The sequence below is a fragment of the Gallus gallus genome, chromosome Z (genome assembly GCF_016699485.2).
Source record: "Gallus gallus isolate bGalGal1 chromosome Z, bGalGal1.mat.broiler.GRCg7b, whole genome shotgun sequence".
NCBI lineage: Eukaryota > Metazoa > Chordata > Aves > Galliformes > Phasianidae > Gallus > Gallus gallus.
The window spans coordinates 54754764-54781764 of record NC_052572.1 but is presented as its reverse complement, the minus strand read 5'-3'; the positions used below and the strand labels follow the sequence as shown (position 1 = coordinate 54781764).

Sequence of the window (27001 nt, the reverse complement as noted above, 5' to 3'; positions counted from 1 at the left end):
GAAATGCTGAAATCTGTTAGTTGTGCTGAGAAAATGAGGCAGGCCTGACTTGGCTTCTCTGTCATTGAGATGCTTGGCTTCCCTCACTCGGTCAAATAGGATGTCTCCTGTGGATCTCCTGTGGCTCCTTCTGTGATAGACTTCCCAACATGAAGCATAAGTCACAGTCTAAATAGATGAGAAGATAATGAAGGAAAGGAAATATTTTAATTCTTGTGGTATATATGAATAGCAGAGGCATGAGTGTCCTTTAAGGGAGCTTTCATTTACCATAAACAAGTCTTAATCTGACTTCTAAACCAGAGCTCCCCTTCTTCCCTTCCATTTGCGAGGTTCTGGTTGCCACAAGTTTTCCTTTCACAGATGCTGATAGCTTTAGGTTTTTTTCTTGATTTCAACCATAGTAAAGACAAAGGCATATTATCCAAAGGCAAGAGTATACCTCAAGGCACCTTCAAGTGCTGCATTTTAAACTTACTTATTTCAAGAGGCACAGAGATTCTTAGTTACTTGAACAATTTAAAATTATTATGGATTTGTTAATTGTTTTTGCAGAGCTCTTTCACTTCATTTCACTGATAGTAAGTTCTGAATGCTCTTTACAGAATTTAAGAAGTGTTTTCTGGTACATAAATGTTTTAACAGTACTGTTTCTCCTTGCATGTGCACTGAAGGCTGTGGTTCAGCTGAAATCTTTCTTAACTGTGACATTGTCTAATGTAGTTCTGATAATTCAAACTCCTGTTTCTAGCAAATGGTGAAGTATCAAACGAACATTTTGTCATTAGCAAATGAAGCATATGTTATGTGTGTACATGAGACGAGTTTGAAGATGATGTTGCAATGGGAATTAAGCAGTGGTGCTTTTTCTGTTCCATGCTGTGCCCTGAAGCAGGATATAGGCATTTCAATAAATAGGAAAACAAATGTAAACCTTTGCCAGTGGGATTTGTCTTTGGATATCTGTTGTTTTGTGGTCACATGGTAATTGCTTGACTGTATTCACATTGTGTATTTGCTATTCTAATTCATTAACTGAAGAATCCCAAGTGCTAAGATTTCACATGAGCTGTCTGGTATTATAGTCATGATCAGATGTCAGGAGACTCATATAAAAGATCAAGTGTTATTTACTGGAATGTTATTAGGAGCAAAAATGTGTAGGTGTTTCTGTACAGCTTAGTAAATGCTCTTGGTTTCCATGAACACAATTTTTGATTGCTCACTAGCTGCTTACATGGAAAGCCCCTATACTGTTTCCAAGGAACTGGAGTGTCCAAAACTCAGCTGTAGGCACTGTGCCTGGGCAATGATACAAATAAATGCAAAAAATGTGTGGGCATCCTCCACTACTTCCTCAGAGAAGGAAAGGTGACCTATCTGGGGAACAGACAGGGAGGACTTCATTCCTACTTTGTGACGTGAATTTTTGAACTTCCCTTTGGGCTGTCCTGAATGACAGCAAAACACTTCTACTGTAGAGAATCAGGAGCCTGGATTTGAACGGGATCATTTGCAGGCAAACTTTTCAATGTGAATTTGTAACTGATATGTTAGAATTTGTCTAATCTTGTTGTGAAACATAAGTTGTTTAAAACACCATCGTGCATGCAAACAGGAAAAATTTGGATCCAACCTAAATGTGGCAGCTGGCTCTTTTCTGTGAAGATCTGAACTGGAAACTCAGTGATATCTGAACCGAAACATCTCAGTGACATTTGATAACCTAGAATCAGGCATGGCAGCCTTCCCTGGATGACTAAATCAATCATGCATATTTGGTTGTCACACACACATTTGAGCCCCCTCTGCTTACTGTTTCTTATAAATTAGCAGTAATATAGTTCCTAATTTTTCTCCTAAGCATGGTATTTTCCACCTGGACTTGAGGAATAGCATGGGCAACATCTGGTGACTTAAGAGCAATGGATCCCTAAGGCCTCACAGGGCAACATCTGCTTTCCAAACAGGGACAGACCCCCTGCACTGGTGACCTCCTCACCCCTTCTTCCACCACATTCCCTGACCTCTTCCCCTTGCTGGCTTAATGACTGATTTGGGATCCAAACTTGGTAATGAGCCCTGAAGGATAGTCATTATTCAGGTCCCGTATATGTGTGGTCCTGCTCTATTCATGGAGGGAGAGGGAAAGAAAGGAATCAACCTAAATAAATAAATAAATAAATTTAAAAAAATAGCTGTTATTTATTCCCTGCCAATGGGCTTTTTAGAGAAGACTTTGGGGTCCTGGACAAGCCAGGAGCCAGCTGTAGAAAACTATAATGTGGACCCCTGAGAAGGGTGAACCTCTTCAGGGTAGACAGAACGGTTGTTGGTCATCTGTGTGAACCTTACCTTCAATTAGGCACTTCGTATACACTGTTGGCACCTGCATGCTTACCTGGACATGCTTGTTAAGTTGCCCTGCTGTCCATGAACTATTAGATCCTCCTTTTCCTTTATGCTGTGTGCTTTAAGACTGAGGGTAAATAAGGAGATGATACTTCTGAAAATCAGGTTATTTTTCTTTCCACTAAGATATTATTATTTCTCAGTATTAAAACCCTGGGGTTAATTCCCTACGTTTTCTTGAAAGTTTATCTATTTTGGTTGACATTTTCTTTGCTGTTTTCCCACAAAAGGGAACTCTAAAGATAGATCAAAGGTCTATCTAGCATTGTGCCTTATCTGTAACATCAACCAGCAATGAATATTAAGAAGTTACGTGAAGAACAAGGCACAATATGTGACTTTCCCAAGAAGAATAGGAAAGAAACACACCTTTTGCACTAAGGCCATGCATCTGAAAATGACCAATTTCTATTCCCTGTACCAAGGCATAGAAAAATGGGTATTTCTCAATAAACCATTGTAAAATTTTCTCTCTATCTCTCTCTTTTTTTTTTTTCATTGAGAAAAGCCCTTTATTTTTCCTTGATCTAATTCCCAGGAATGATAACACTTTCTTCTTTAAATAGTAATAGTCAATGCAGTAGCTCCAGTCTTTCTTACTGCTACTGTTATTATTATCATTGCTGTTAATTAAAACTGCCCTGTTTGTTCTTATGCAGGTTTTCACTATACATGAACACACCTACAAACAGACATGCAGGATGTGCACTGTGTTTTCCTACACAGACTTTCCTGTAACATTTCTCCTTTTAAAGGCACATTAAGCCTCGTTTCTAGAGCCACATCTGAGGATAAAAAATGCAGCAAATGTAAAAATAGGTAGGCAAAATCTGTTTAGCATTCATATGAACAAGTAGTGGGAGCTTTTCTGTTCCCTTTTAAATTTCTAATGAGTGTAAGTTGCCCACAGGATATGAGCTGCATTCTTAATTTAATTCACTCTTATTCATGTATGCTCCCCTAAGAAAGATTGTAATTGAGGTCAGTTGAGAGCCATGAAGTACTCCTGGAGTTGTATAAATCGTACACAGGTTTGGTTGTGTGATTATAGCTACTTTTTGCACCCTAATTTGTCTCTTTAGCCAGGCAAAGGATTCTTGCAGCAAACTTTTTCATGGCCATTCTTATGAATATAAGACCTTAGCTCAGTAAAGGACACTGAGAGAATACTTTCTACCACAACCAAAGCTTTTAGCTACACGTTTGAAAACTTTGTCACAAAAAATCTTATCTAGATAACTAGGTAAGTGACCTCATTTTTTCAAGTGTGGAGTGTGAAGGCTGAATCCAGTGTCAGCCTTACACTTTAAAACCCACTGACCTAAATCCTTTGTCTCAGTAAGGAGATTTGTTGTGCCCAGCATGGCTCAGCGTGCACAGGGGTGGATTCCTGCAGAGATGTTTCAGAAGTCAGCAGTCTTCAGTGTTCGCTGCTGCTGGATTGTGGCAGGGTATTGTGTGAGTGCTCATCCTGCACGTCTGTGTGCAAAGTGAGCTGACATCATTTGAATCATTAGTAGGGGTGGCTGGGACAGCCTTGCCTGAATTGAAAGGAACAGGAAGTGTTCAGATGGTAGTTACACATAACTCAGCTGTGGGCAGAGGTAATCCTTGGTAAATTCATAAACCACACAGGCAGTGGCTTGATAAACTCCTGGATTTGCATCCTTATTGCTTGCAGCGCTGCTAACAGCTCAGAACTGTGCAGTAGCCAGCAGAGATCTGACATTCATCTTTCGTTAAAGTTTAGTTTGTGAGCATAGTCTTTCTCTTCTAAAGGTAGCCAGTAGCTGATCTTCAAAAAGATGACAGAGAAACAAGTAATTAGAAGTAATTTCTTGCATTTAGTACCCATTGAGCATGTTGCTAACTGTGAAACATCTCAGATGCAAGAAAAGTCCCTTCCTACGTATGCATTAATCTGAGATTTGATGAAAGCAGGCGTGTTTTTCATTAACATAATTACAAGTTATTTAGCACCACAGTTTTTTGTTTTTTGTTTGTTTGTTTGTTTTTAACGTGGTAGGCTGACATAATGGGTCATATTCCCAGTGGGTGCAAATGAGCACGACTGGGACCAACCTCAATGGTTTTGGCCCCAAAGACAAGGGTTGCCATTTCTCTGCCTGCTGAAGAACTGCTGCAAGTATCAGGTGCTCCAGATACTTCCCTTTTCTCTAGATATGTGGCAGCCATGTGTCTGACTGACAAAATCAGTGCAAAGGCCTTAAGTCTCTAGCAGAAAATAAACCTCAGGGTGACATGAAGCATTTTTGCGGCTCTCACTTGAATCCCCCTCAGAGCTGAAGTTGTCCCTGCCAGGGTCCTCGGGGCCATCTTGGAAGCCGAAATTAGAAACCATGAAATAAAACTCTCAGTTTACTGAAGCAGGCTTTTTGTGCTAGGCCTCAGGCAAACTAGAGAAGGAAAATCATAGGCTGTAAGGGCATTCAGAGGGCTCTTCACAAAAGCTTCTGTATGGCTGTTAGATATTTGGTTATCCCTGGAAAAAAAAAAAAAGGTCTCTCCTAAGCAGGAAGACCTCTTGCCTCTCTGAGCAGCGCTTGTTGCCTTGGCTTTGAGCTGTTCCCTCTCAGCAGCCCAGGCAATGCTCCCTGCCTGGCAGGGTGGATCAAGATGCCAAGTTCAGCAAGAGTGCCCTTTTGTGTTCAGAGGGCTCTTCTCCATCTCATCATAAGAGACAGAAGGAGTTGGAGCTGGTCAGAGTTGAGGAGATGGGACTGAGAGACTGCAGGGACCTGTCCCCTAAAGCATCCCCCAAAAAAAGATTTCTTCCCCATCCTCCCGTCATTTTTCCTTCGGAAAGCTCCAGTACAAACATACTTAGTTTCAGGAAATGGCATATCATGAAACCTGGTCACTGCCTGGAAACTCCAGGGGACAGGGATGGAGCATTTGAGGTTGCTGCTCCTCATAACAAGCTGTGGTCTCCTTATCTTCAGCAACTGCAAGTACCGTGACTGAAACATGCTTGGGCTTTTCCATCTCTGGCAGGTATTGAAGGCTCCCAAAAACAGCCTCATCTTGTTTTCAGCTGGTTCATTGTGTGGAACTGTGTTGTCCATGTTGAAGCAAAATGTCTCTTTTTTTACCATTGTGGTGATAAATAAGCAGTACACACAATTTTTCAGATGTTACCATCCACTGTTAATGTTGCTAGTATGAAAATCACTAACAAGGCTCGGTAATGTGTGACTTAGCCGTGTTTTCCAAACATATCTCTTGACACATTTCTGATGTGGGGGGCTCTGTCTGTGTCTTCCACCAGAAGAAATACTTTCCACCTGTGTTTCATTGACACAGCCAAGCCTAGGGAGGCAGCAATAAGAGGTACTCCAAAAAGCTCAGCACAAGCACTAAATGGAGCATGGTTTCTTTAACTGGGAAAGAAAAGGTTGCTCCAGTCATGCCAGATGCTGAGCTGCTCAGCTGTCAGACCTGTTCTATCTCTGTTATGACTAAGAAAGGTTAATTGCTCAGACACCCTCGGTGCACAACAGCAAACTGCCTCCACAGCTGACAAATGGTCCTGAAAGCTGTCTGGCTATGGGCCACTATGTTCCAAAACCTAGTGCAAAGGTTTTGACCTTAAAAATGTTACTGATGATACGCATTTCCATGCCACGCACCACTGGCTATCAGGGAAATGCTGCATAGCACGTTCTCTCTCATTAGTGAGATGAAACCAAGTTCTGTTGCCCAGACAAACAACATATTTGCCAAAGGAAACTGGACCAAAAGGGAAAAAGTACTAACAAGACAGAAATTAACACGCTTGCTCAACACAAGCTTAATGATAAGGATCCTGAAGGGAAGGCATTTGGGCCAGGTTCTGTCTCTGTTCAAGACTTTATGCAGACTGAAGACCATGAGCAGGGGGCTACCTGATCCAGAACCAAAGAACACAAGAAGAACTTTCTTAAACTGCCTTTTCCTACGTCTCTTTTGAGGCTTTTTCTAAACCATTTTTTGTTTGGCCTACCAGAGAATTCTTGGTGTGCCTTAAGGATTGAAGGCAAGACCTCTTCCCTGGCATTTGTGTCCTTTCTCCAACCATGGAACCCAAATGTGTGCAGCAGTACTGAGCTGCACAGATCTGAGGTGGGAAACTGTTGTGAGAACCTGAAGAAAACTGAGATGCATAGAACTGAGGAGTAATTTGTTCATACCTAGGGAAGTCCACGTGTTTGCGGCTTGTAGTGTCAGCAGTGCACTGACAGGTGGATTGTGTCCTTAGAAAAAGGGCACTCCAGTGCAAGAAGTCCATGGCACTGTGTCACTGGCAGTAGCACATCTCCATAGGATCAGGATGGAAGAACAACTTTTCTCCTCTCTTCAGCAAAGCAACTGATTTCCATCACAGCAGTCATCCCATGGGAGGCTGGATTTGCATGTGTGACTTCGAAGATTTCACTGAAGTGGCAAGTGACATTATTGGATGTACTTAGCAGCAATCGAAGTGATATGAGGAGGAACACATCTCTGCAAAATTTAACTCTCTAGAAGCGTAAGAAGTGAATACTCACTGTGACACCTTCCAGAAGCAGAACCATCTGTGTGATTTCTCCTGTTGCCACTGATCAGTTATTCCTAGAGGAGAATGAAAGATTGATCAACTGGCTTCTTTGAGAAGTAACAGACTTTTTCTTCAGTCCCACCAGCAGACACCATTGTTTTTCTTTTTTTTCCCAAAAGGAAACTTGCAAGTTGATGTCTGGTTGCAGCCTCTGCAACTGAAACAGAATTTAAGCTTGCTTCTTTGAGCATCTTTTTCCTCTTTTCCTCCTCCGTTTTTGGAGCTGATTGCTGTTAGAGGAACGCCTGGCTCCGCATTATAACTTCTTGTTGCCTCTTATGTTTTCCAGAGAGCACCAGCAAGATACCAGTATCAACAGAAGGGACAAAAACTTCTTCACGTAAGTTCCATTAATAGAGTCTTCCTCTCTGTTTCTTTTTGTTTCTTCCTGAACTGCTTCTGCAGCTGTGAGACTGCTTCTTCTTATCACCTGCATCAGTTCACCTGCATCCAGAGCCTCAGAGCCTGCTTATGATCTTGAATGCTGGATCTGCTTCAGGGACTAAGAGATGAATGAAGAAGGGTTAAGTATACCCGTTGGTATCCTGAAGCTGTATTGAGGATTATAACATGGCCTGCAGTTGTCAGCCTGCAAGCAGCCCAAATGAAATCATATTTGAGCTGTTAGGACCTGTGTTTTAAAAAGTACTTGTTGCTCCTGTTCCTGTAAATCCTAGCAGCTGCACGTGAGCTTGAGCATATGGATATACTGATGTTTCCAACAGAAAGAATGCTGCCTAGACTGCTCTGTTCTTCTGGGCTCTAGGTAGATTGCCTGACAGCTCCTCAAGATCTGTGAAGGTAGACACCACCATAGTTTAACTGCTTTCAAAACTGCCTTTGGCATAATAGGAGCCTTCCTCAGGTGGTTTCCTTTCAGGCTAGTGGAATTCTGCTTTCAAGATCCCACTTGCAGTTCTATTTCACACCTCTAGAGTCACTCCTGGGATGACCCCAAGGAGAAGTCACTTTCATTATATTAACGTTGGAATTACTTCATATGTGGTCAAAATTCCAGCAGTTATCTCTACTACTGAGTTTGGCTGAGGGAGCTGTGGATAGGCATGTGTAAGCCGAGCATCCCAAGGATTTACAAGATGCACATATCCTGCTTGGCAGAGAGGCTGGGGTCTTGCTAGCTTTTTGAGAAAGCTATGTCTGGCAGAGACAGGTTTTAGTGTGAGATGACAGTGTTTGTAGGCTAGATCAAGGAAAACAGTGTGATTGCCAGATTTTGCATTTAGCATGCCTGCAGCCTTCCCTTTGATGCATCTGTGTGTGTGGCGACCTACTTCTGAAATCTTGGCACCACTCACTGACAGAAAAGCCATTGGATGTGCCCATATTCTTTCATGTTCTCAGTGGGGCCTGTCACCAGTGCATCACCGGGTATCTATAAGACCACATAGCTAATAGCAAGTGTCCTGTAACCATTGGAACCATTCTTGTTCAAAGAAGGTGACATGCTGGTCAGTAACTCCACTGTGCTCCCCCTTCTGCAGCAAGAATGCAGACCCTGCACTTTGCTCCCTTCTTTCCCATGGAATATGTTTCTTGTTCATGAGTGGTCTCTTTCCTTGCCTGTGTCCCTTCCAGTGCCTGCTGTTACGTTACTGCTCTCTTCTTTGCTGCTTTTGTTGACTGGAAGGAAGGAGGCAGGCATGTTCAAAAGGCTGGCTGCATTCCTGATAAATCCGCTGCACTTGCAAATGCAGTGCCAAACAGCACATCATGCTGTTGGCTTCAAGGATAGCAGAAAGCAAAAAGTTCTATGGCTGCATGTTGAGATCTTCTAATGTGCATCTCTGTGGTGTTCTGAATAGGTCTTTGCTATGTGGCTGGATCAGATATCTGCTCGGTGCCAAACCCAGCTTGATGCCTGGGTCCAGACCACTTCAGCTTTCCCTGCCACTGCAGCATTCTTCTGCTGACTGATAACGTCTGAGATCTTGAGCGTCACTTATTTTTTCCAGACCTTACAAATGCAAATAATTCATCAGTGTGCTGCTTCTCCAGTTGGAGATTGGCTGTTGTGAATGATGATGTGTGAATCACCAGGTGTTGATAGGAGGGCTTACAGAGCAGTCTTAGCTTTCAAGTGTGGTTTTACTCTGGCTGAAAGCTGACTCTATTAAGCAGCAGGCTCATCTTTTCTCCCTGATGTGACGTGTTGCTAAGTATTTCACCAAAGAGCATGCTGTATGCCTCACCTGCTCCTAAGGATTGCAGGCTGGTTGCCCCGCTCTCAGTGACATGTCCCATTGCTGTCTCAGGCTGACCGCTCTCCCTGCAGACACTTCCTTCCACCTGACAGCACTCCTGAAGCACGCTCCTGAATTCTTTCTTCATGCACGACACTACATTCTGCTGGACTCTAAGACAGTGAAAGCCTGTGCAGCCACCCAAATGCCTTGTCCTGTTTTGCTGCATGGTTCAGTTTCTTACAGCACACGAGGTTCAGCCCCTGTACAAGGCTGGCATGCTTCTTTCATTAACTTTTCTGAGTGCTTCCTTTGTGTGATTTCTGCTGAGGGCTGTTTTCTTCAGCTGTCCTACAAGATTATTTGCCATCTTGAGAATGGTTCTTTTTAATTCCTTTGCAACCACTTCGGGTCTGGTGCTGTGTCCAGTTTTACTCTGGAACATGTCCTGCTCTCCCTTCCAGCTACAGCTTTCTCCAGAGGTTGTAGCACTGAAGGACCTGCTGTCTTTTAAGCCACAGAGGTACTTATCCATAGCTGTGGAGTCCTGACTGCCCACGTGGAGTTAGGAAACTAGAAGATAAGCAGCTAGTGTCTCCTGGGTTGGCATGGGGATCTTCAAGACCTACTGCTTTCCACTTTCCTCTGATGCTGTCACAAACAGCTGGACATTTTGCTCCCTCGTTGCCAGTTTTCTCCTGGTCTTCTCTCCCAGGACTGTGGAGCATTTTTGCTGTAACTGATTATTCACAGTGTGCCTAGGACACACTGTACCAGCTTTGAAGTTCTTTGCTTTCTGGACTTATCTCATTTTTTCATTTTTTCAGTGGGTTTCTGATTACTGCAAAAAGAGAAATAAAAAAGGAAAAAGAAAAGAAAAGAAAGAAAAGAAAGCCCTTCTTGGGGAAAGTGTTTGTGCTGCTCCATTATAACAGTGTAGCTGTGGCTTTATTTTACAACTTTGTTGTTACCTTCTGTGTGTTGCAGAACCTGTGCTTAGGATACAAGCTTCCACAGAAGGAACAAATACTTCCTCCTGTAAGTACATACAAGCTGTTTAAATTATTGCTGGCAAGCATCTTGGATGCAGGTTGGATGGGTCCCTGTGCAAATCTGATCTAGTACTTGATATAGCAGCTGGCAACCCTCCCTGTGGCACAGGGGTGTGAACCTGATAATCCTTGAAGTCCCTTCCAACTCAAGCTATTCTATGATTCCATTATATGATTCTATGATTTTCCACCCTCTAGCTCAGCAAATGATGTGCTTCTATCTAAAGCCACAATAAGGGCTTGGGAGTGACTGGATAGGATTCCAGAACCTACAAATACATCACTGAAGGGTTGTTATTTCTTCTGTATGTGAGAATATGACTCTCAAAGCCATGTCCTTTGCAGACTGAGGGCTAAACACCCTCCTTTAGAAAGGTCAAATGCATATTTGGGTAGGGCAAGGGAAGAGGAAACTGCTTCAGTGTTTCCTACCTGAAATTCCCTTCCTTGTTTCCATACACCCTGCTCCTGGAGTACATGAAACATCCTGCAGTCCAGCCATTCCTGTGCCTTTACCTTCATCTCTGTGCCAGCTGGTGCATGTTAGAGCTCCTCAGCCCCTTTTCCCTTTGCCCATTGGGAAGAGGATGAGGAAATTGATGGCATCTTCTTGTGCATCTTCTCTCAGCTGAGACTAAGAGCCAGCATGGCAGCAGCCAGAGCTGTCCTGTTCTCCTGAGGTAGAGGCAGGAGATTGTCTCTTTGTTCATCCTAAGAGAGCACTGGGATCTGCAGAGGCACAAGTGAGGAAGGTGACTCTTCATCTGTAGTTTCTCAGGGAAACATGCTTTCCAGTGGTAATGCTAAGAACTTACACCCTATGGAGCCATCAGATGGAGCTTTTAAATAGACCCAGACCCACCACCTCCTCAGCCTGGTTTTGTGCCATCTAGGACGACACTTCAAACAGTGAGGTCATTGATGTTGCTGGAGGTAGGGTGTTGATCTTCTAAAGTGTGAAGTATTGGTAGCTGTCAGAAGTTACATGGCAGGTGAGATGGACCAGTGGTCTCATCCACCGCAACTGTTCCAGCGTTGCTATAAAATACAGCGCATGCTCTATAGCAAACTATACATAGATGCCCTTAACTTAAACCTCATAGCTACTGTAGCAGCAAAAGGGGAATGATCAAAGCCAGGTCCCTGGATACCAAATTCTGAACATTTTTGGTATTCTCTATGAGATGCGGAAGATTTATTTCTATAGATTTTCTTCTCAGCTATTAGGCTGATTGGTGTTTTAAGTGTGTCTTGAAGCAATTTTAGAAATCTGATAGGTTATTTAAAATGATCAAAAATCATTTTAAATCAAAATGCTTTTTGCCAGCAGGGTAAGAAGAGTAAATGCTCTTAGTCTTCTTCTTCCTCCAAAGCATAGCAACAGGGCAGGCAAGAGTAATTCCTGAAGCATTTTGAAGCAGTCATTTTCTTTCTCCTTTGTTCTCAGTTGAATTGGTGTTTATCAGAAGTAATTGTACCCAACTCGCTAGAATAAGTAATAGAGGAGAGAGAGCAGCATTGGATATTGCTGTCTGTCCTGTGTAGCAAAGGCACCACAAAGCAGGAGGGAGCTGATGTTTATTGCTAACAGATGTGAATGTCTACTCACACCATAAGCAGTGAGGGAATTGAGTCAATGTTCTAAAGTTGCTCAGAGCTTTTCTTTTCTGAATTTCGGTGGGACATGTCCATGCCACTCTTGTCACTGTCAATCTTGAACAACTACAGGAGATAAAATAAACTGTTTCCTTCCACTTCTCAGACAATGGTAGACGTTTGAGAGAAGGTGCTGGCAGAGTCACTGTTGACCAGATGCTGAGAAGGACGTGAGAACAGCATTGATTAAGTAGGCGCCCTACCCCAAGCTTTCACAAATGAGCAGATGTATCAGGCTTTGCTTTCTTAGAACTCCAGTGACAGATGTATTCAGAGCAAAAATTTACAAAGTATCCTGTCCCTGCCAGACACTCCACAACAGACATCCCAAAACTAAAGGTCCCTTTACCCTTCTGTGGGCGTACGTCAACACCAGCCTGTTTTGAGAGTGTGAGCCTCCGTGCCAAAGTAAAAGGGAAGAAAAAGACCACCTTGTATTTCCAGTTCCACACAACAGGCTGATGAGTGGATGAAGCAGCAGTCCAGGGGAGGAGGTGGAAGGTTTTGTGTCCTGTTTCTTAAAGTGAGACTTTTTGAGATGTGATTGCTAACAATCCCCCTGTCAGAAGTGATTCCCACCTTCCCTTCCACCCCACCCCTAGAACTGTCCCATATATGTTTATTTTTCATTGTGTAATGCTGAAAGCTAGGTTGAAACTTTCATTTTCTTTAACAATTAAGTTGTCTCTTTTTTGTGCTCTCAATACCAGGGAATAGAGAGATCATTCTTAAGCACATCAGGGCAGTATCAGAATGGAAGGCTTTTTGTCCCCTTGCTTTCAGGGCTGCAAATCTCCAAAACACATCTCTTATGATCCTGCAATTTCCTATTGCTGAGATATTGCACTGAAAAAAGTAAATCTGAGGCTTCACTTTAGTGCCGCGGCTTTATGGCTTCAGTCAACTGTATTCAAGACTAGAGAAGGAAAATGTGTTGGTCTTTTTGCTCTTCTGGGACATGTTTTTGAAGGAATCTTGGCTTCTCACTAACAGGCAAAATAGGATATGTATGGCAGTCCTCCTTTTCCTTAGAAAAGTGGTCCAAAATGTTACAATCTCGTTTGTAAATTTGAACGTACCTGGAATAAAATTGAAAAGCAGTGAGGCTTCCTGTTTTGAAATGATCAGCCCTGCGTACAACCTCCTGATGGAGGAATACCGTAGGAATATGTGTGAGAGAAAGGAAGTGGTGGGCTTCAGGGTATCTACCTGTGGTGGTCACATCTCCTGTTGGCATAGGAACTGTGTGCATCACCCATGACACAGTACCTTAGCTTACTGTTTCTAAGAACGACAGCAGTTCTGAAACTCATGCTCGGGGGGTTAAATTGAGTCAAGAGCTGAGTGTTTTTAGTGGTAGGAAGTGAAGTTAGAGGGAGCTGGAACTTGTGGAAGTATGTTTCAGACTGGTCATCAGGGAGGGAAGCATTTACTTAATTGCATCTTGCAACATTACCTTCATGCCATTGTTTATGCTGCCCACTAAAGAGCTGCTCTTTATTATGTCTGTGGAAATGGTTCCTCCAGCAACAAGCCTAGGTGCCTTGTATAGCCTGCCGTCTCCAAAACCAATACTCAGTTCAGATTGTCCACTTGTGCAGAATGGTGAACCAACAACCAGGGGGATGGATCTGCTTGTAACAAACTCTTGATTTTGTAGGGCATTGGTATGATGCCTTGCTGGGGGACATGATTATTGATAGAACAGGTGGAAAGCTGGCCCCACCTTGTCTATGGCTTCTTTTTTGGAAGAGCACAGAGAGAGTTGATTTAGCTTTTGTCTGGAGAAAAGACCCACTGTTGGGCTTTGTCACATAGGTTAGTTTAACTTTATTTTCTCTCAATTTCTTGTGCAGGCCTTTAAAACCTGTGCATATTTTTTAATATTTTAATTAAAAATAAAAAATAAAGAAGATTTAATGGAGTTGGAGTGTATTGGTTAGGACTGCTCATCTCTTCTCTCTAGATTTTATGTTTTGTAAACTCCAGGCCTGGCACAAGAAGACACCTTCTTAGTATTTTATTTTCTCATTGCTCAGTAACAAATGCCACCCTACATTTTAAGTGGAGAGAGGATTCAGCATACAGCAATACAAATACTTTTTGCTTGTCACATTTTCTCACATAAAATATTGAGCTGATTTTAAATATGTTCTATGTTGACCAGGAAAGCCTGCTTTGATATGGTTTTTGGTGTCATTGGTTTGAGTGTCTTTAATAGGAATATTTTGCATGTACATGGTAAGCAACCTAGCCAGTAAATCATTTGTGTCCTACAATTTTGGCAGGCAAGTTCAGTTTCTGTTAGTTGCTTCTTTCCTTCATCTGCTAAACTGAATGCAGTCTTCCTCCCCCCATTGGTTTATCTGTCACCTGACATAGTCCACTTTCCCCTTTCATGTGGCTGTTTCTCGTGTTTTTAGGATTTTATCCGATGTTCAGATCAAGGAAATGCAGAGTGGAGAGTGTAACTCCTCTCTTAGGACTTTCCCGCTTTCTGAGGTCCACGTGAACTGCAGTTCTTTTAAGACACAACATGACTTGATAACCTTGCTGGATACCAGAATGTAATATGTGTTGAGCTTCCGCCTTAGCTCAGTTTCTTCTGTTTCTTTTGGCTTCATTTTGTTCTGAGCTTGGCAGAGGTCTATTTCTGATAATCTAATAATCCTTGCTGCATCACAGTATGAGGACCAGGAAAAAACAGGACAAGCTGCCTGGCTGCTGAACATGTGTTTAACTTCTTTCAAGTCAGAAGAGCTCCCCTGTTTTGCTGTGAAACCCAAATACACTGGTAGCATCTCAGTCACTTCAAAATAGAACTGTCTTCAAGTGAAACAGCAGAATGTTTTAGGAACATCCGATAGCAATGCCAGGTCACTTGGGACTGGATGGGAAGAGGAGAATACTGTAACCAACTGACAAGACTGAAGGAGTGAAAATGGAGGCAATTACTGAGGTTGCAGTTATGCAACTCCTCACTCCTGCTTGTGCAAGAATTTAGTCTTACATCCTCAATTGCCAGCATTTAACTGATCCATCTCATGGGCTCAGAGGCTCTTTCTTCAGGAAAACCATATACCTGATGTTTGGGGGGGGTGGTGGGTAACAGGAAAGCGCTATACTACCTCATGTATACTGCTTTATTCTGTTGATTGATTGATTGATTGATTGATTGTGGATAATCATCTCTGGAGAAAATGCTTCACTTTATTGTGAGGTTACAGTAGATGAGTGAGGGAAATGTCAGATAAATACTTCTCGAGTTCTTGTTTAATGTAAAATTAAGTCTCCCTGTTAGTGGAATACTGCTTAAATGGAATGGATCCCCTGCTAAAACCCAGTGCAGTGTTCAGTATTTTCTAATTTCTTTCTTCACAGTGGGCACTAATCACAATGGAGAGCACAGTGGTAATCTCAGTACCATTATGATTTGATCTGGCATGACAAATCCTGTTTCCTGTGTTTAAATTTTGCAGATAGGTCAAACTAATGTGAACAGATAACATTTCCCAGAGATGCAGCTTTCAACCTTCGCGTGACTCCGGTCTAAGGGTGGTGTGATGTTAAATGGCTTTTTCCAAAACACTTAATCTTGCAGAGTTCTCTGCAGCTGCATTTTAATTTCCTTGTTCTTGGACTGGCATTGAGGACCTGGGGTTAGGCAGCTCCACTGGAAAGATTGGACAAGTCAAACTTCTGAGTCATCACTGCTAATAGGAAGTCAGTTCTCTTCTGTGCTGTTTTGGTGTTTTTTGGTACTTTGGTTTCTGTTTTTGTTGTGTTTTGTTTGGTTTTGTTTTATTTTCCTTCAAAGAGGTCCTGGAGGTCAAAGGCAACAATGAGTATGAGCAATATTAAAATTGGAAGAAGCTGACGTAACAGTCATAAAAAAATAAGTGGGACAGTTTATGGAGCTTTAATAGAGCTACAGAGTGCAAGGGTTTTAAGGACATTGGCTTTAGCTATCCTTATACTTCTGCATACGGGTATAAATCTATAAGGCCAGCACTTGCCTCAGCATGTGTATATGATGAAGCAATAGTGTTTTCTGTATAAGGATGCACACATACATAGATTTAAAAAGTATGTATGTATAACGGTGAAGGTAATGGTTTATTTCAGACTGTGATTTCTTAATGTCATGGATTACATCAAAAAAGCACAACCAAGCATGAGGCAGGCCACTCTGCTGTCATACATGCTGTAAAAGAGGTAAAAGAGCCTTGAGCTTGTGTTATTCTTGCACAAATTTTGCAGACACACCTCCTGTTGCCTCTGACACATTGTGGATCTTCTCCTCTCTCCAAGGTTCTCACGGAAACTCTTTCTATCATTCAGCAGAGGGGAGTGAGAAGTAAAATATTTCTCAAAACTGCATTTCTAAGATTGCAACTCAAACCCAACTGTAATCCTCCTCAAAAGTGTATGTCTTTGGGAGGAAGGAAAAGAAAAGCCTAATTCTCTTCATTTTCCCACAGTGCTAAAGTTACCTGTTCTGAGTGCCCAGTAGAGACCAAAGTCAGTATCTTTCTGGTTTGCCAGCTTAACCTATGCTGAAGTTGGTGGATGCAAGCTTACGTCACAGGGAGATGTTAGTGGTCTGATCTTGGTCTTTTGGTTGCTGTTTCTTCCATGGGAAGAACTCCCTGTTGCTGACACTGCATTGAAAACAGGTGCACAAGGCTTCCCATTCCCCACCAGCTATACCCTTCATGAGTAGTAGCAATGAATATTGTTTGTGGTATTGGATCAGTCTTCTCTAAACTTTCCTTCTTCTATAACATTTTCAAGGCACTAAGGTAGTTTATACTGAAGGAGGCTACCAACAAGTAGTAATGGTAGCTGGGATGTGGGAACAACATGGAATATGTGACCTTAACAGAAGCATATTTCTATTTTAGGCACTCTAGTGAATCCAGATATGCCCCTAACTGGGCTGAAATCAAGAATGTCAGTCATTTGTAGAAAAGCATAAGGAAGCCAAAAAGCTCAGAGCAAGTGTGAAAAAAAAAGGATATTCACAACAGACAAAAAAAAAAAAAAAGATGAATAGTGCCACATGGGTACAGGATGATACTAATACAACATGCAGTTAGTAACTTACCCCTGAGTCCACAAATTCTGTTCATCACTTTTTCTTCCACGTATTTTCTAACAATAAATACCTACCCCTGAGGCACCCTGAGCAATGCCAGGTCTTCTGTGTCCACGTTTCAGCTTTGATTGAAAAGTTCCAAGAAAGAGGAAAGACCTAAAGGGCGTTTGGATTTTCAAGTCTGAATTTCCCAGCATGCCTGGTGGTTTTACTGAGCTTACTTTGTCGGAAAAGAACGCATACCTGGCTTTTGTGGATAGTGTGTTCTGGGCTTTCTATTCTGCATTCTCCCAGGGGAGGTCTTAGGCTGCATCAGCAGAGCCAGTCTGGCATAGCAGGGCCCTGCACCATGAAAGGTTGTTTCAAATTAGTGGTCTGGCGGTGGAAGCATTTGTCATAAGGCAGAAATGGATGTAATACAGAGAAGACAAGAGACTGGATCTGATGCTTTATTTTCATGCTGAGCCTCCAATTCACTCAGTTCTGGTAAACCACAGAAGGCAAATGGTGTTGTCTAGGAAGAAGGAACAAAGTTTCTTAGAGAGAAATAAGGGAAGGGAAGATACCCCTCAGAGTGTTTTGATTGGTCTCCTAGGCTCTGCTGATTCCTAAGCAGGAATCCAGACAGCACCTTCCAGTTTAATAACTGGAAGTGCCTCAGCGTTCAATTGGATTTGTTTCTAGAAGATAAGCGCAGAGGATTACACAGCAGTAGATAAAAGAACAAAACAAACAAACAAAAAAATATGCTATTATCTTAATAATAACTTGTAAAGTTTATGTCTTTGAATAAGTTCCAGCTGCATATAAATAACTCTTCAATAAGATACTTCTTAAAAGACACAAACTGCATGACAGGTGTTAGATTTCAAAAGCCATAGGCAAAGCGCTGTATACATAAATGTGATCTTCTCTTAACTGTATGGCTTTGAAAAGCCATCATTTTATCCCTCATTAACTTCTCCACACAGTGTTATGTTGTAGTAGACACTCCACTTGGACCGTAGCAGGTAAATGAAAAAGCAATGATTTCCCTTCATGCTGCTATTCTAACATATTCTAACAGTGCAGTGGAAGCCAAAATAAACCCTCAGGAAGAAATTATCATCCCATCTTTCATATTCACATCTCTTCCAAATTGCCTCTTGGTAACCTCTCCTAATTGGATACAAAGTGGGAAAGTTGTATCTCCACTGACTTTCATTATCAAAATGTTCCCATAGGTTCCTAATGGTTTCTGCTCCTCTTGACATTCTCCTGTACAGCGATGAGAACAAATCACTGTACTCACTGCAGCAATTAGAGTGTAGCTTTTTACAGCCATCTTCTCTCTAGGTGTATATCTTCCTAAGTATTTAGTGGTAGTTAGCTAGTCAGAGAATTGGAGTTGTACCTGCAGTAGTGTAGAAATGCATGGTAAGGAGCACAGAATATGCATTTTGATTTTTTGGAAAGGAAATTATGCCTTGGGGGAATTATCCTTTATGATTTATGTCTGATGCATGACAATATGTTGTTTTGGTGAATATAACATATTTGTATTTCTCTGTGTATTTGAATATGTATATACTTGTATATATACCTGCATATACAATGCAAGAAGGACTCTTGTATTTCTTTAGATTTTCTTATCCTGGCTGCCCACTCTTAGTGCTAGCAATTGCAACCTTATTACAAATATACAAAGCTCATAGGTGTTAGTAATTATTTCTGTTAGTCTCAGCATCCAACTGGCTGAGATTTGTTGGCAAAATAAGTCCACGTTTTCCCTTCTGTTGGGATCTGCTTGTTGAAAGGAAGAAAATTCCACTGACTCCCATTCCCAAGCTGCATCAACCCTACTGCAAGCTAAAATAGCATTGGGCGTTTCTAGTTTATGGTGGATGTTCATAACAGCAAAGCCTATGGTGCTAGGCGAAGGGAGGCTGGGGAGTGTTCTGGAGCACTGGAGCAGCGTTTGCCCACTCCATCACTGATGTGCTTCCTTGTTTTATTCTGCTCCTCATCGGCTGCTGCTTTCCAAGGCACTCGGGTGACATCATAAAGGACTGTGTGCATTGAAACCTTTCCCAGGAGGCAGTATGGGTACCATCTCACCGTCTCGTCTCCATTCACTCTAAAAAGCAATTCTATCACATTATTCCAGCAGATGTTGTAATTCCCAGAAGCTCCCAGTTGCCTTTATACCGTTCAGCATACAGCCCTGTTCATGTCATAAAACTACCACCAAGATGTGCTAAGATACTGCCTTCCCACAGTTTAGACATTGCAACATGAAGAAAACACAGATACAAAATGTTTGTAATGAAGGGCAGAGCTGCAGCAAAGTAGTGTGAGATGCAGATGTAGGCCAGGCACGGCACTTGCCCTTGGACTGAACTCAGTTACTGAGCAGCACGGAGATACCCATGCTCAGTCTGCCCTGTCGCATTCCCCTCCAAGAAGTCCACATGAGGCACAGAGCAGCTGTCATTATTCCACAGCCCCTCTGAGTTGAATAATCTGCTCCGTGCACTGAATCCTTTTCAGTGATCTTGTACGGAAAGATGTGACCACACTTCATAGACTCCAGTCCCAAGTCAACAGTGGACACAGCTGTTTTTCCAGCCCCGAGCATTTTACTGTTTTGTTTGTTCATTTGTTTCTGTTTTGTTTATTCAGCACGGAAAAGCTCCTAGCTTCAGAGCTATAAATGTTCAGCATTGATGTTGAGTCAGGGAGGATTTGACCAGACAGACCTTTGCTGCCTGAAGCTTTTACAAAGACCATGTGCTGTAAAGCTTATCTTAAAGTTTAGCATTTATACATGGGGTGGTAATAACCTTTCAGAAGGTAATGAGGTCATTATTTTTCTGAGGTTCAGAAAGTGGAAAACTGAACTTTATTACTGATATTTTTCTGGTAATATTCACAATCATGAAACATGATTCTTAATAACGCAGTCAAGTGCCTGACAGGTATTTAGAGATTCTCCCTAGAACTTTCCAAAATGTCAGCATATTTGCCAATGAGTGGTTAATTTTTCAAAGGGAGAGAGAATCCTTACTCCAGGAAAGAGGTATGAGGGCATTTTTTCACTAATGTCTGTTTTGGAGGCAGATACCTACCTGGTTATTCTGTCTCTGGTGAGGGCCACAGCTTCCTACAGTGCAGAAATCTACCCAGTGGATCTGCTGCTGGCAAATGTGGCACAAACGGTCAGTAGCAGAAAGATTTTTCTGGTCTTCTCAAGTTGGAAGTGACGTAACCACATGTGAGGCTTTTGTTCATTTGAAATGTTTGTTTTTGTATATAGTAACAGGGGATGTTCTTTAGCTGTAGCTGGAATTCTGTTGTAATCTTCTAAGTGCTGGCATCCATTGCCCTGGAGCATCAGTTCAACAGTTTAGCTATTGTTCCGAGAAAAGGGTATGTGTAAATGTCTGGTATTTTAGCCTGATTAAATGCCATCCTCCCTTCTTTTACCATTAAAAAAAAAAAAAAAAAAAAATCCAAAACTGGCATTTATACAACTTTTTTATCCCTTAATATTTAATTCTATTTTATTTACAGCAAAGCAAATACAGAGTAATTCCACTGACTCCACTGGACAAATAGGGAAACAGGACTGGAGTTTAACCTTGCAATATACTTCTTATACTACAAGTATGACTTTTATTTATTCCCTGGAACAACTCTTTCCTTCAATTTCCCAATGGAAAATCTTTGGCTTAAAACAAGCTGCAGGCTCTGCAGAGTTCCTGAGTGTTTTAATGATCTACACAAAACCCATTAGTTGCCACAGTGGCAACTACTGCCTGATAAACAGTAGGATAACAGTTGTCTCAAGGTCTGCAAGAGCTAGAGAAATCCTAAACAATAATTTTGCAGGAAGTTAGAAGAATAGCCTGGAGCAGCAGCAAAGTCCAGTTAGATGTGTGTCTGACTCTTTTGAGACTAAACTAGTGTTTGAGTTTTCTACTGTAAAGAGCTTTGAGTCATTTGCTGTCTCTGGTCATAGGCAAGCTACATCTGCAGTGTAGATTCCTGTAACTCCTTTAGATTTTTGTTGCTTTGGAGGAAAAAGGAGATTAAGGTAGGTCCAGGGAAGGAATGCTGTGAATATGGATTCTGCCACTTTTTTGGTGGACAAGTAGTAAGGCAAACATTGCAATCCCTAAAAGCAGTGAATCAGTCTCAGGCTTCATGGGAAGTTACACAAATCTGAAACCCTCTCTACATCTGTTCAGCCAGCACGTCTCGGCTATGTGCAAGCTGAAATGCCTTCCTGGAAGCAGAAGAGAGAAAGTCAGGAATAACTTTGGGACTGTGTACCTAAACCAGTTGCATGTTTCTGTTAGACGCAGAAGGTCCTTGCTGTCTTTCCCATGATTTCTGTATCCTGCCCCAAGTGTGTAAGTGATCTCTCTTGCTGGCAGCAGTGCTGCAAGTAGAGTACTTCAGAGGACAGCGGCTAAGCATCAGCACCTTACTAATTCTTACAGCCAAATGGACACCTGGAGAGCTAATGTGATATTGTAATTATTGTTTGAGTTATGTGTAGAAAATATGCAGTAAAACTCCAGATAATTGGATGTGGATGGCATTTGCAATTATATGTTCACTGCATAATATGCATGCATCAGAGACTTCATACTCACTGCAGCAAGAGGGCACAGCTATAGGCAGGCTGAGCAAATGGCATTTTTCAATTTAAATGTGCAAATGAATTTTATGCACACGGGCGCTATTAGCAGATCACCACTCAAGAAGGCTGTGTACAGGGGAGGAATTCTTACCTTTGAATCTGACAAGAATGGTCCTTAGGAACAGAATCGTAGAGCCACAGGAAGACTTAGGATGGAAGGCACTTTAAAGATCACCAAGGTCCAATCTCCTTCCATGGGCAGGGCAGTCACTCATTGTCTGTTTCATCTTGAACAATGCCTTTTTTTGTGTGTCTGTAAATGTCTTCTGAAATATGGTACTGTTATTCACAATTACAGTCCAAAAGCAGCATGGATGAAGTAATGGATGGAGAACCTTCTCTGGATGGAGAAAAAGTAGTCAAAACTGAGTGAGCCAAATATGCTGATTGTTACCAAATTTTCCAAAGATCTGAGCAAGGAGCTGTAGTAGAAACACACCAGCTGCTGTTGAAAAACTGAGACCACTAACAAGAGAAGGATTCTTAGAAAAGCTGTTCAGTGAAAAATGGATATCAGTTAACTTTCTAGAATGGGAAGCAAGCGGAGAATGTGTGGCCATTTTTGTTTAGTCTTGCTGCTCTCAAGTGGTTCTGTTGAATCCTCATGGTACAGCATGTAGTTGGGTACAGGAAAAGTAGCCTAAGCAAAAAAAAGCTTGTGTGCATGATCTAGCATTTCTGCTGAATCTTTGTCTCAACCAGCTCTCAACATCCATTTATTAAGTGGTGCATATCCTTCGTGTGTCACCTTTTGTAGCTGCAGGAAATCACCCATGTAACAATGTCTATTACTGCATTTGTGAGAAACACTCACCAGTAGAGGTCCAGTAAGTCTTTGAGTCTACATATTTTTCTGATCTCTGAGATTTCTTCCTCAGCCCTAGCGATGGCTCTTCCAGTAGCTCTACAGAAAGCAGCTATTCCCACTGATTTTCAGCATGATCTCTGCAGACAGTGCTGTCTTTCATACACCAATCACTCTATTCTACATATGACAGAACAGAGTTGTGGCTAAGAACGTGCCAGCCTCAGTCTGGGCTTTTCATAAAGCACATAAGCAGGACAGCTTATTATGTTCTGTCGGATTGATAAAAGAAGACTAAACCTGTTCCATCCATAGAGAGACATGAGGGAGGAAAAAGGGAGAAGTTAGAGAACGCTTATTCTTTCCTGTAAAAACTGGAATAGCTGTGGCTCTTGAATTGCACTGTAGCTGTAAGCTTGTCAAGCTGATCATGTGTGGCTGTGTCCTGTCTACCTGGCCCACCAGTCTCGGGCAGCATGCAGCAGCTGGTGCCTCAGAGGCTGCTGCTGGAAAGACACAACAGAAAGATGATGCCTCTGATAAGTGAGTTTCCTTCTAGCGGCGACCATGAGGGGAAACTTAGCCTTTCTGACTCCTAATTTTCCTCTTGTTAGACCTAAGGGGAGTCTTGTCTCTCTTGTAATCTTGTTTGGCTACTGGCTCCAGCTCCCTTCCACTCCCATCGCAAGGACCAGCCCACTGTGCCGAAGGTCAGGTTCCTCATTACCAGGCCACGCAGCACCCAGTGACACAGGGAAGGGGCTGTCCCACCTTACAAAGCCAGGGCAGTTAGGGACAATGTATGATTAAACTTTAGGCCACCATCTGGAGTACAGTCTTCTCTTGGTTTGCCTCCTCGTTTCTTATCTGAATCAACAAGAAACCATTACAGCAGCAAGCAGCGTAAGCAAATATTGAGACTGGAATTACATGCCATTTCAGACACCTTCAGTAGTGCTGTACATGATTGATGTGGGAACACAGAGTACCAGACTATGACAGTGCTTTACTGATTGCTGTCTCTAACTGTGGACAAGGCTGAAAAAGGGAGAGGAATGTGCACGCACAGTCTTCAAGGAAAGATGTGGAATTGCTTTATTACCCAGCAAATGTCATCCTTGTCCTCTTGTGATTAACAATTGGCTTATGTGCTAAAGCAGAGGCTTACTAGACCTCACTTAAGAAGCATTTGTTTTTGTTAGTGCAGCAGGGGAATGTGTGCTCCTATTTTCCATGCAGCTGATGTCTCTTTTCTTTTGGCCTGAAGGGGGACTAGGTAAATAGCTGTTTCTCAGTGGTAGATAAGAGTTTCTTTTTTTCTTTTCTTTTCCTAGATGGAGGAAAAAAAAATCTATAAAATCTCCTAGTTTAATTTGTCCATTTGGCCTGCTCCTGGCAGTCCACAGAGACCCCTCTTGTAGCTCACAAGATGGAGGGGTACATCCTGACTCATAGAAGGCACTCCCTTCACTACAGTGGCAAGTTAACATTGTAAATGGAGAGACTGGGGACTTTGGGAGAACGGTTGGATTGGGTGATCTTATAGGTCCTTTCCAACCTTGTGATTCTATGATTCTATGATTTTCTTTGGCCTATGTGATGTGCTGAGCAAGAGATGTGTGTAGTTTTTTCCAAGTCTTCTTCCAGACCTTAAGGTGGACTATGGTTTGACCTAATTACAATTTATTTGTGTTAGAGCAAGCACAATTAATATGTGGGTGGAAATACAAGGAAAACACATTCTCAGCAGGGAGCCAGCACAAGGCTTCTATCACTGATGCTTACCTATGCCATGTCATTTTGCCCACTGTGATTAGAAATTCATCAAATATGTCCAGAGAATTTGCATGCTTAGCCTGCTTTGGAAAGAGGATTGTCTAGCTATGGAAGGAGATTATGCAGCAATTTCCTCCTCGGCAGAGCAAGACAATGAATCTAACTCTTCATTATAGAGGAAGGATGAGTAAGAACGTTTGCATTTCCTGTGCAGCGAGAGCAACATGAGCTGTGTTCCGGGCTCCTCTGGGAATTTCCACGGTTGTGTCAATTTCAGTTGCAGTGCATGTTACTGTGAGAAAATGTAGATGTTTAAATAGGAATGTGGGGAAGGGGAAAAGGATTGATTCATAAAATGAGGTGTTTGATCTCAGCAAGAGAGGCAGCTATATGAGAGAGGGCAGAGGCTCAGAGTTAGTTACTGGAGTTTTGTAACTCATGCATTGATCACTGACAGTAGAAATGTGTTAGAGATATGACTGCAGTTTTTAGTAGATATTCTCACATTTTCTCACCATCAAAGAAAATACTTCCCTGTGTTTTTGCTAGGTGGGAGGCTGTAAAGAAGGCTCACAGTTACGTGTGTTTGCTAAATAAAGGAGAGAGGTCCCACAAATCTGCATTTCTCTCCTGCGTTTTCACATTCCCACTCAGAGTGAATGCAGCTTAGTGCTGCTGACCAGGCATCAAACACTCCCGTCTTGTTTCCCAGAGTGTCTAACAGATACACAGCTCTGCTTATGTTTTTTCAAATCATTTATTTGAGGGAAGTTACACAGGGAAGTTATATATCTGCAGATGCAAAAGTGTATCACAGGGACAGCATTCACAAGCGCACATTCTTGAATGTTTGGGAAAGAGAGACAGTCCAGCAAGGGGACGTGATCATGGCAGTGACTGAAGTAAAGAATTCCTGAGCAACCCTGAGGATTAGAATGAATGAGAGTTGCAGGCTGGGGTTCAGAAATAAGCTTCAGCAGACTGTCTCTTCAGAAAATGTTTTGCCTCTTTCTGCAAAGCTAGACATCGTCTTTGGTGAGAGTAACTTGGAAATAAGTTGTGCCTAACACAGCCTGCAGTGCTGGCACTGAAAATAGGCTCTCAGGAGAGGAGAACAGAGGTAGCTCTGTCATCCCTGGAGACTTTCAAGGTGAAGCTGGATCAGGCACTGGGCAACCTGACCTGTGTATGTCCCTGTTCACTGCAGGGGAGTTGGACTAGATGACCTTTAGAGGCATCTTCCAACTCTAAGGATTCCGTGATCCTGTGATCCAGAAGCTGCTATTTAGATGTTGAATGATGTCCACCATGGTGAAATGGTCTGAAGAGCAGCTCGGGCTCATCCTGCACCCTGTGGGGGTTGGAAATGGAGCCGTGGGGAGTGGGCAGGTGCAGATAGGAGATGGGAACTGAGGTGCATAAGGCCACATGAAAAGCTATGCCTTCGTGCCAAGTTAGGCCCATTTTAGTTGCCTAAGCACATTTTTTTTGGAACTTGCTTTTTTTTTTTTTTTTTTTTTTTTTTTTTGTCTTCTCATAAAGGAAATGCAGTGACTTCACATGCCTTATTAAAAGATTACTTGTTTGGCTCATGGCCACAGAGGAATAATTCTCCTTACTGCTCAATAAATCAAGTTACTGTCACTTTAAACACTCCAACTGAATTTCTAATGAGAACCTGAAAGAGTTAAGTCTGCCACTGTGATGTTACTACAGCATTAAAATAACAGCAGATTTGGGGATCATAAATGTGATCCCCTCTTGCAGCATAAATTCAGAGCATATGGAAAGTACTTGTTAAATTATGCACATTCTGTAAACATCTGTCTCTTTTACTTGGAAAATACACAAGCTGAACTGTGGACTAGTAAAGTATAAATAAAACACATGGGGGAAGGAAGAGTGGTGCCTTTTGAATTTGTAGGCATTTCAAGTAACTTTTTTCCTATTTTTTTTAAATATTAAACAGGCTTTTATTTCAGTTAACACCGTTTTCCTTACATGCAATAAGAATTTGTCTATCTGGGGCTGGAATGGAACTGGTGTATTGGTTGGTGTATTCCTTCTGCATTTTCCTTTTTTTTTTTTCTTTTTTGCTATAGCAATTGAAAGCCCTTCTTTCTTAATAGGATTAGCTCAAATAATTACCAGAGGATTTCTCTATGTCATCTGAGTACAGTTTCCTGTAGCAGTATTAAAAAGCCTGTTTGCAGTAGTGAAATAGTCAATGGCTGACGAGGCTGTAGCTCCATGCTGCCACTTAGAAGAGAGAAGGTCACCCTCAAAGGCAGGGCTGCACTGTCTTTTACCCCAGTACCCATCAAGAACAACTGGTAGGAAGAAGAAACCACAGATTCTTGTCAGCAAGAAACTACAGCTGAGAGCTGACAGTCAGCAGGGTAAAGCCAGGGGCCACAGCCTGAATGGCAGACATTGTGGCAACATGCTTCTCCTGCAGCTCTTCTTGTCCTTGACCTGTTCACTTACTACAGGTGATCAGTGAAGCTTTAGTATTGCAAGTTCCAAATTTTGTGCAGCCCCCTTGGTTCTTGCTCCAGTCCATGGTTCTCCCTTCTGGCCTATTAAGAAGGAAATATACGTGCATTTTTTTTGGTTTATCACTGAAATCTGTGCACACATGTTTCAATAATAAATGGCAAAAGCTTCTGATTCTTCAGCTTTCGGACAGCTCCTTGCTGCCTTTACAGTTTTCAAAT

The 27001-nt window shown here is 42.2% G+C and overlaps 1 protein-coding gene across 13 annotated transcripts in view; it reads left to right on the top strand.

Annotated features, from left to right (window-relative positions):
- The window catches only part of NRG1 (neuregulin 1), a 467599-nt gene that overhangs the window by 328020 nt on the left and 112578 nt on the right, over positions 1–27001 (top strand). For 4 of the 13 annotated variants that reach the window (XM_015280404.4, XM_015280397.4, XM_015280402.4 and 1 more), the window contains exons 4-5: positions 7299–7349; positions 10198–10248. The exons of 6 other annotated variants lie outside the window; for them this stretch is intronic. In XM_015280404.4, the coding sequence (XP_015135890.2) occupies positions 7299–7349; positions 10198–10248 (102 nt within the window). The remainder of the gene's footprint in view (positions 1–7298; positions 7350–10197; positions 10249–27001) is intronic. 3 more of the 13 variants (XM_015280405.4, XM_025144623.3, XM_040655323.2) reach the window with 1 other exon arrangement.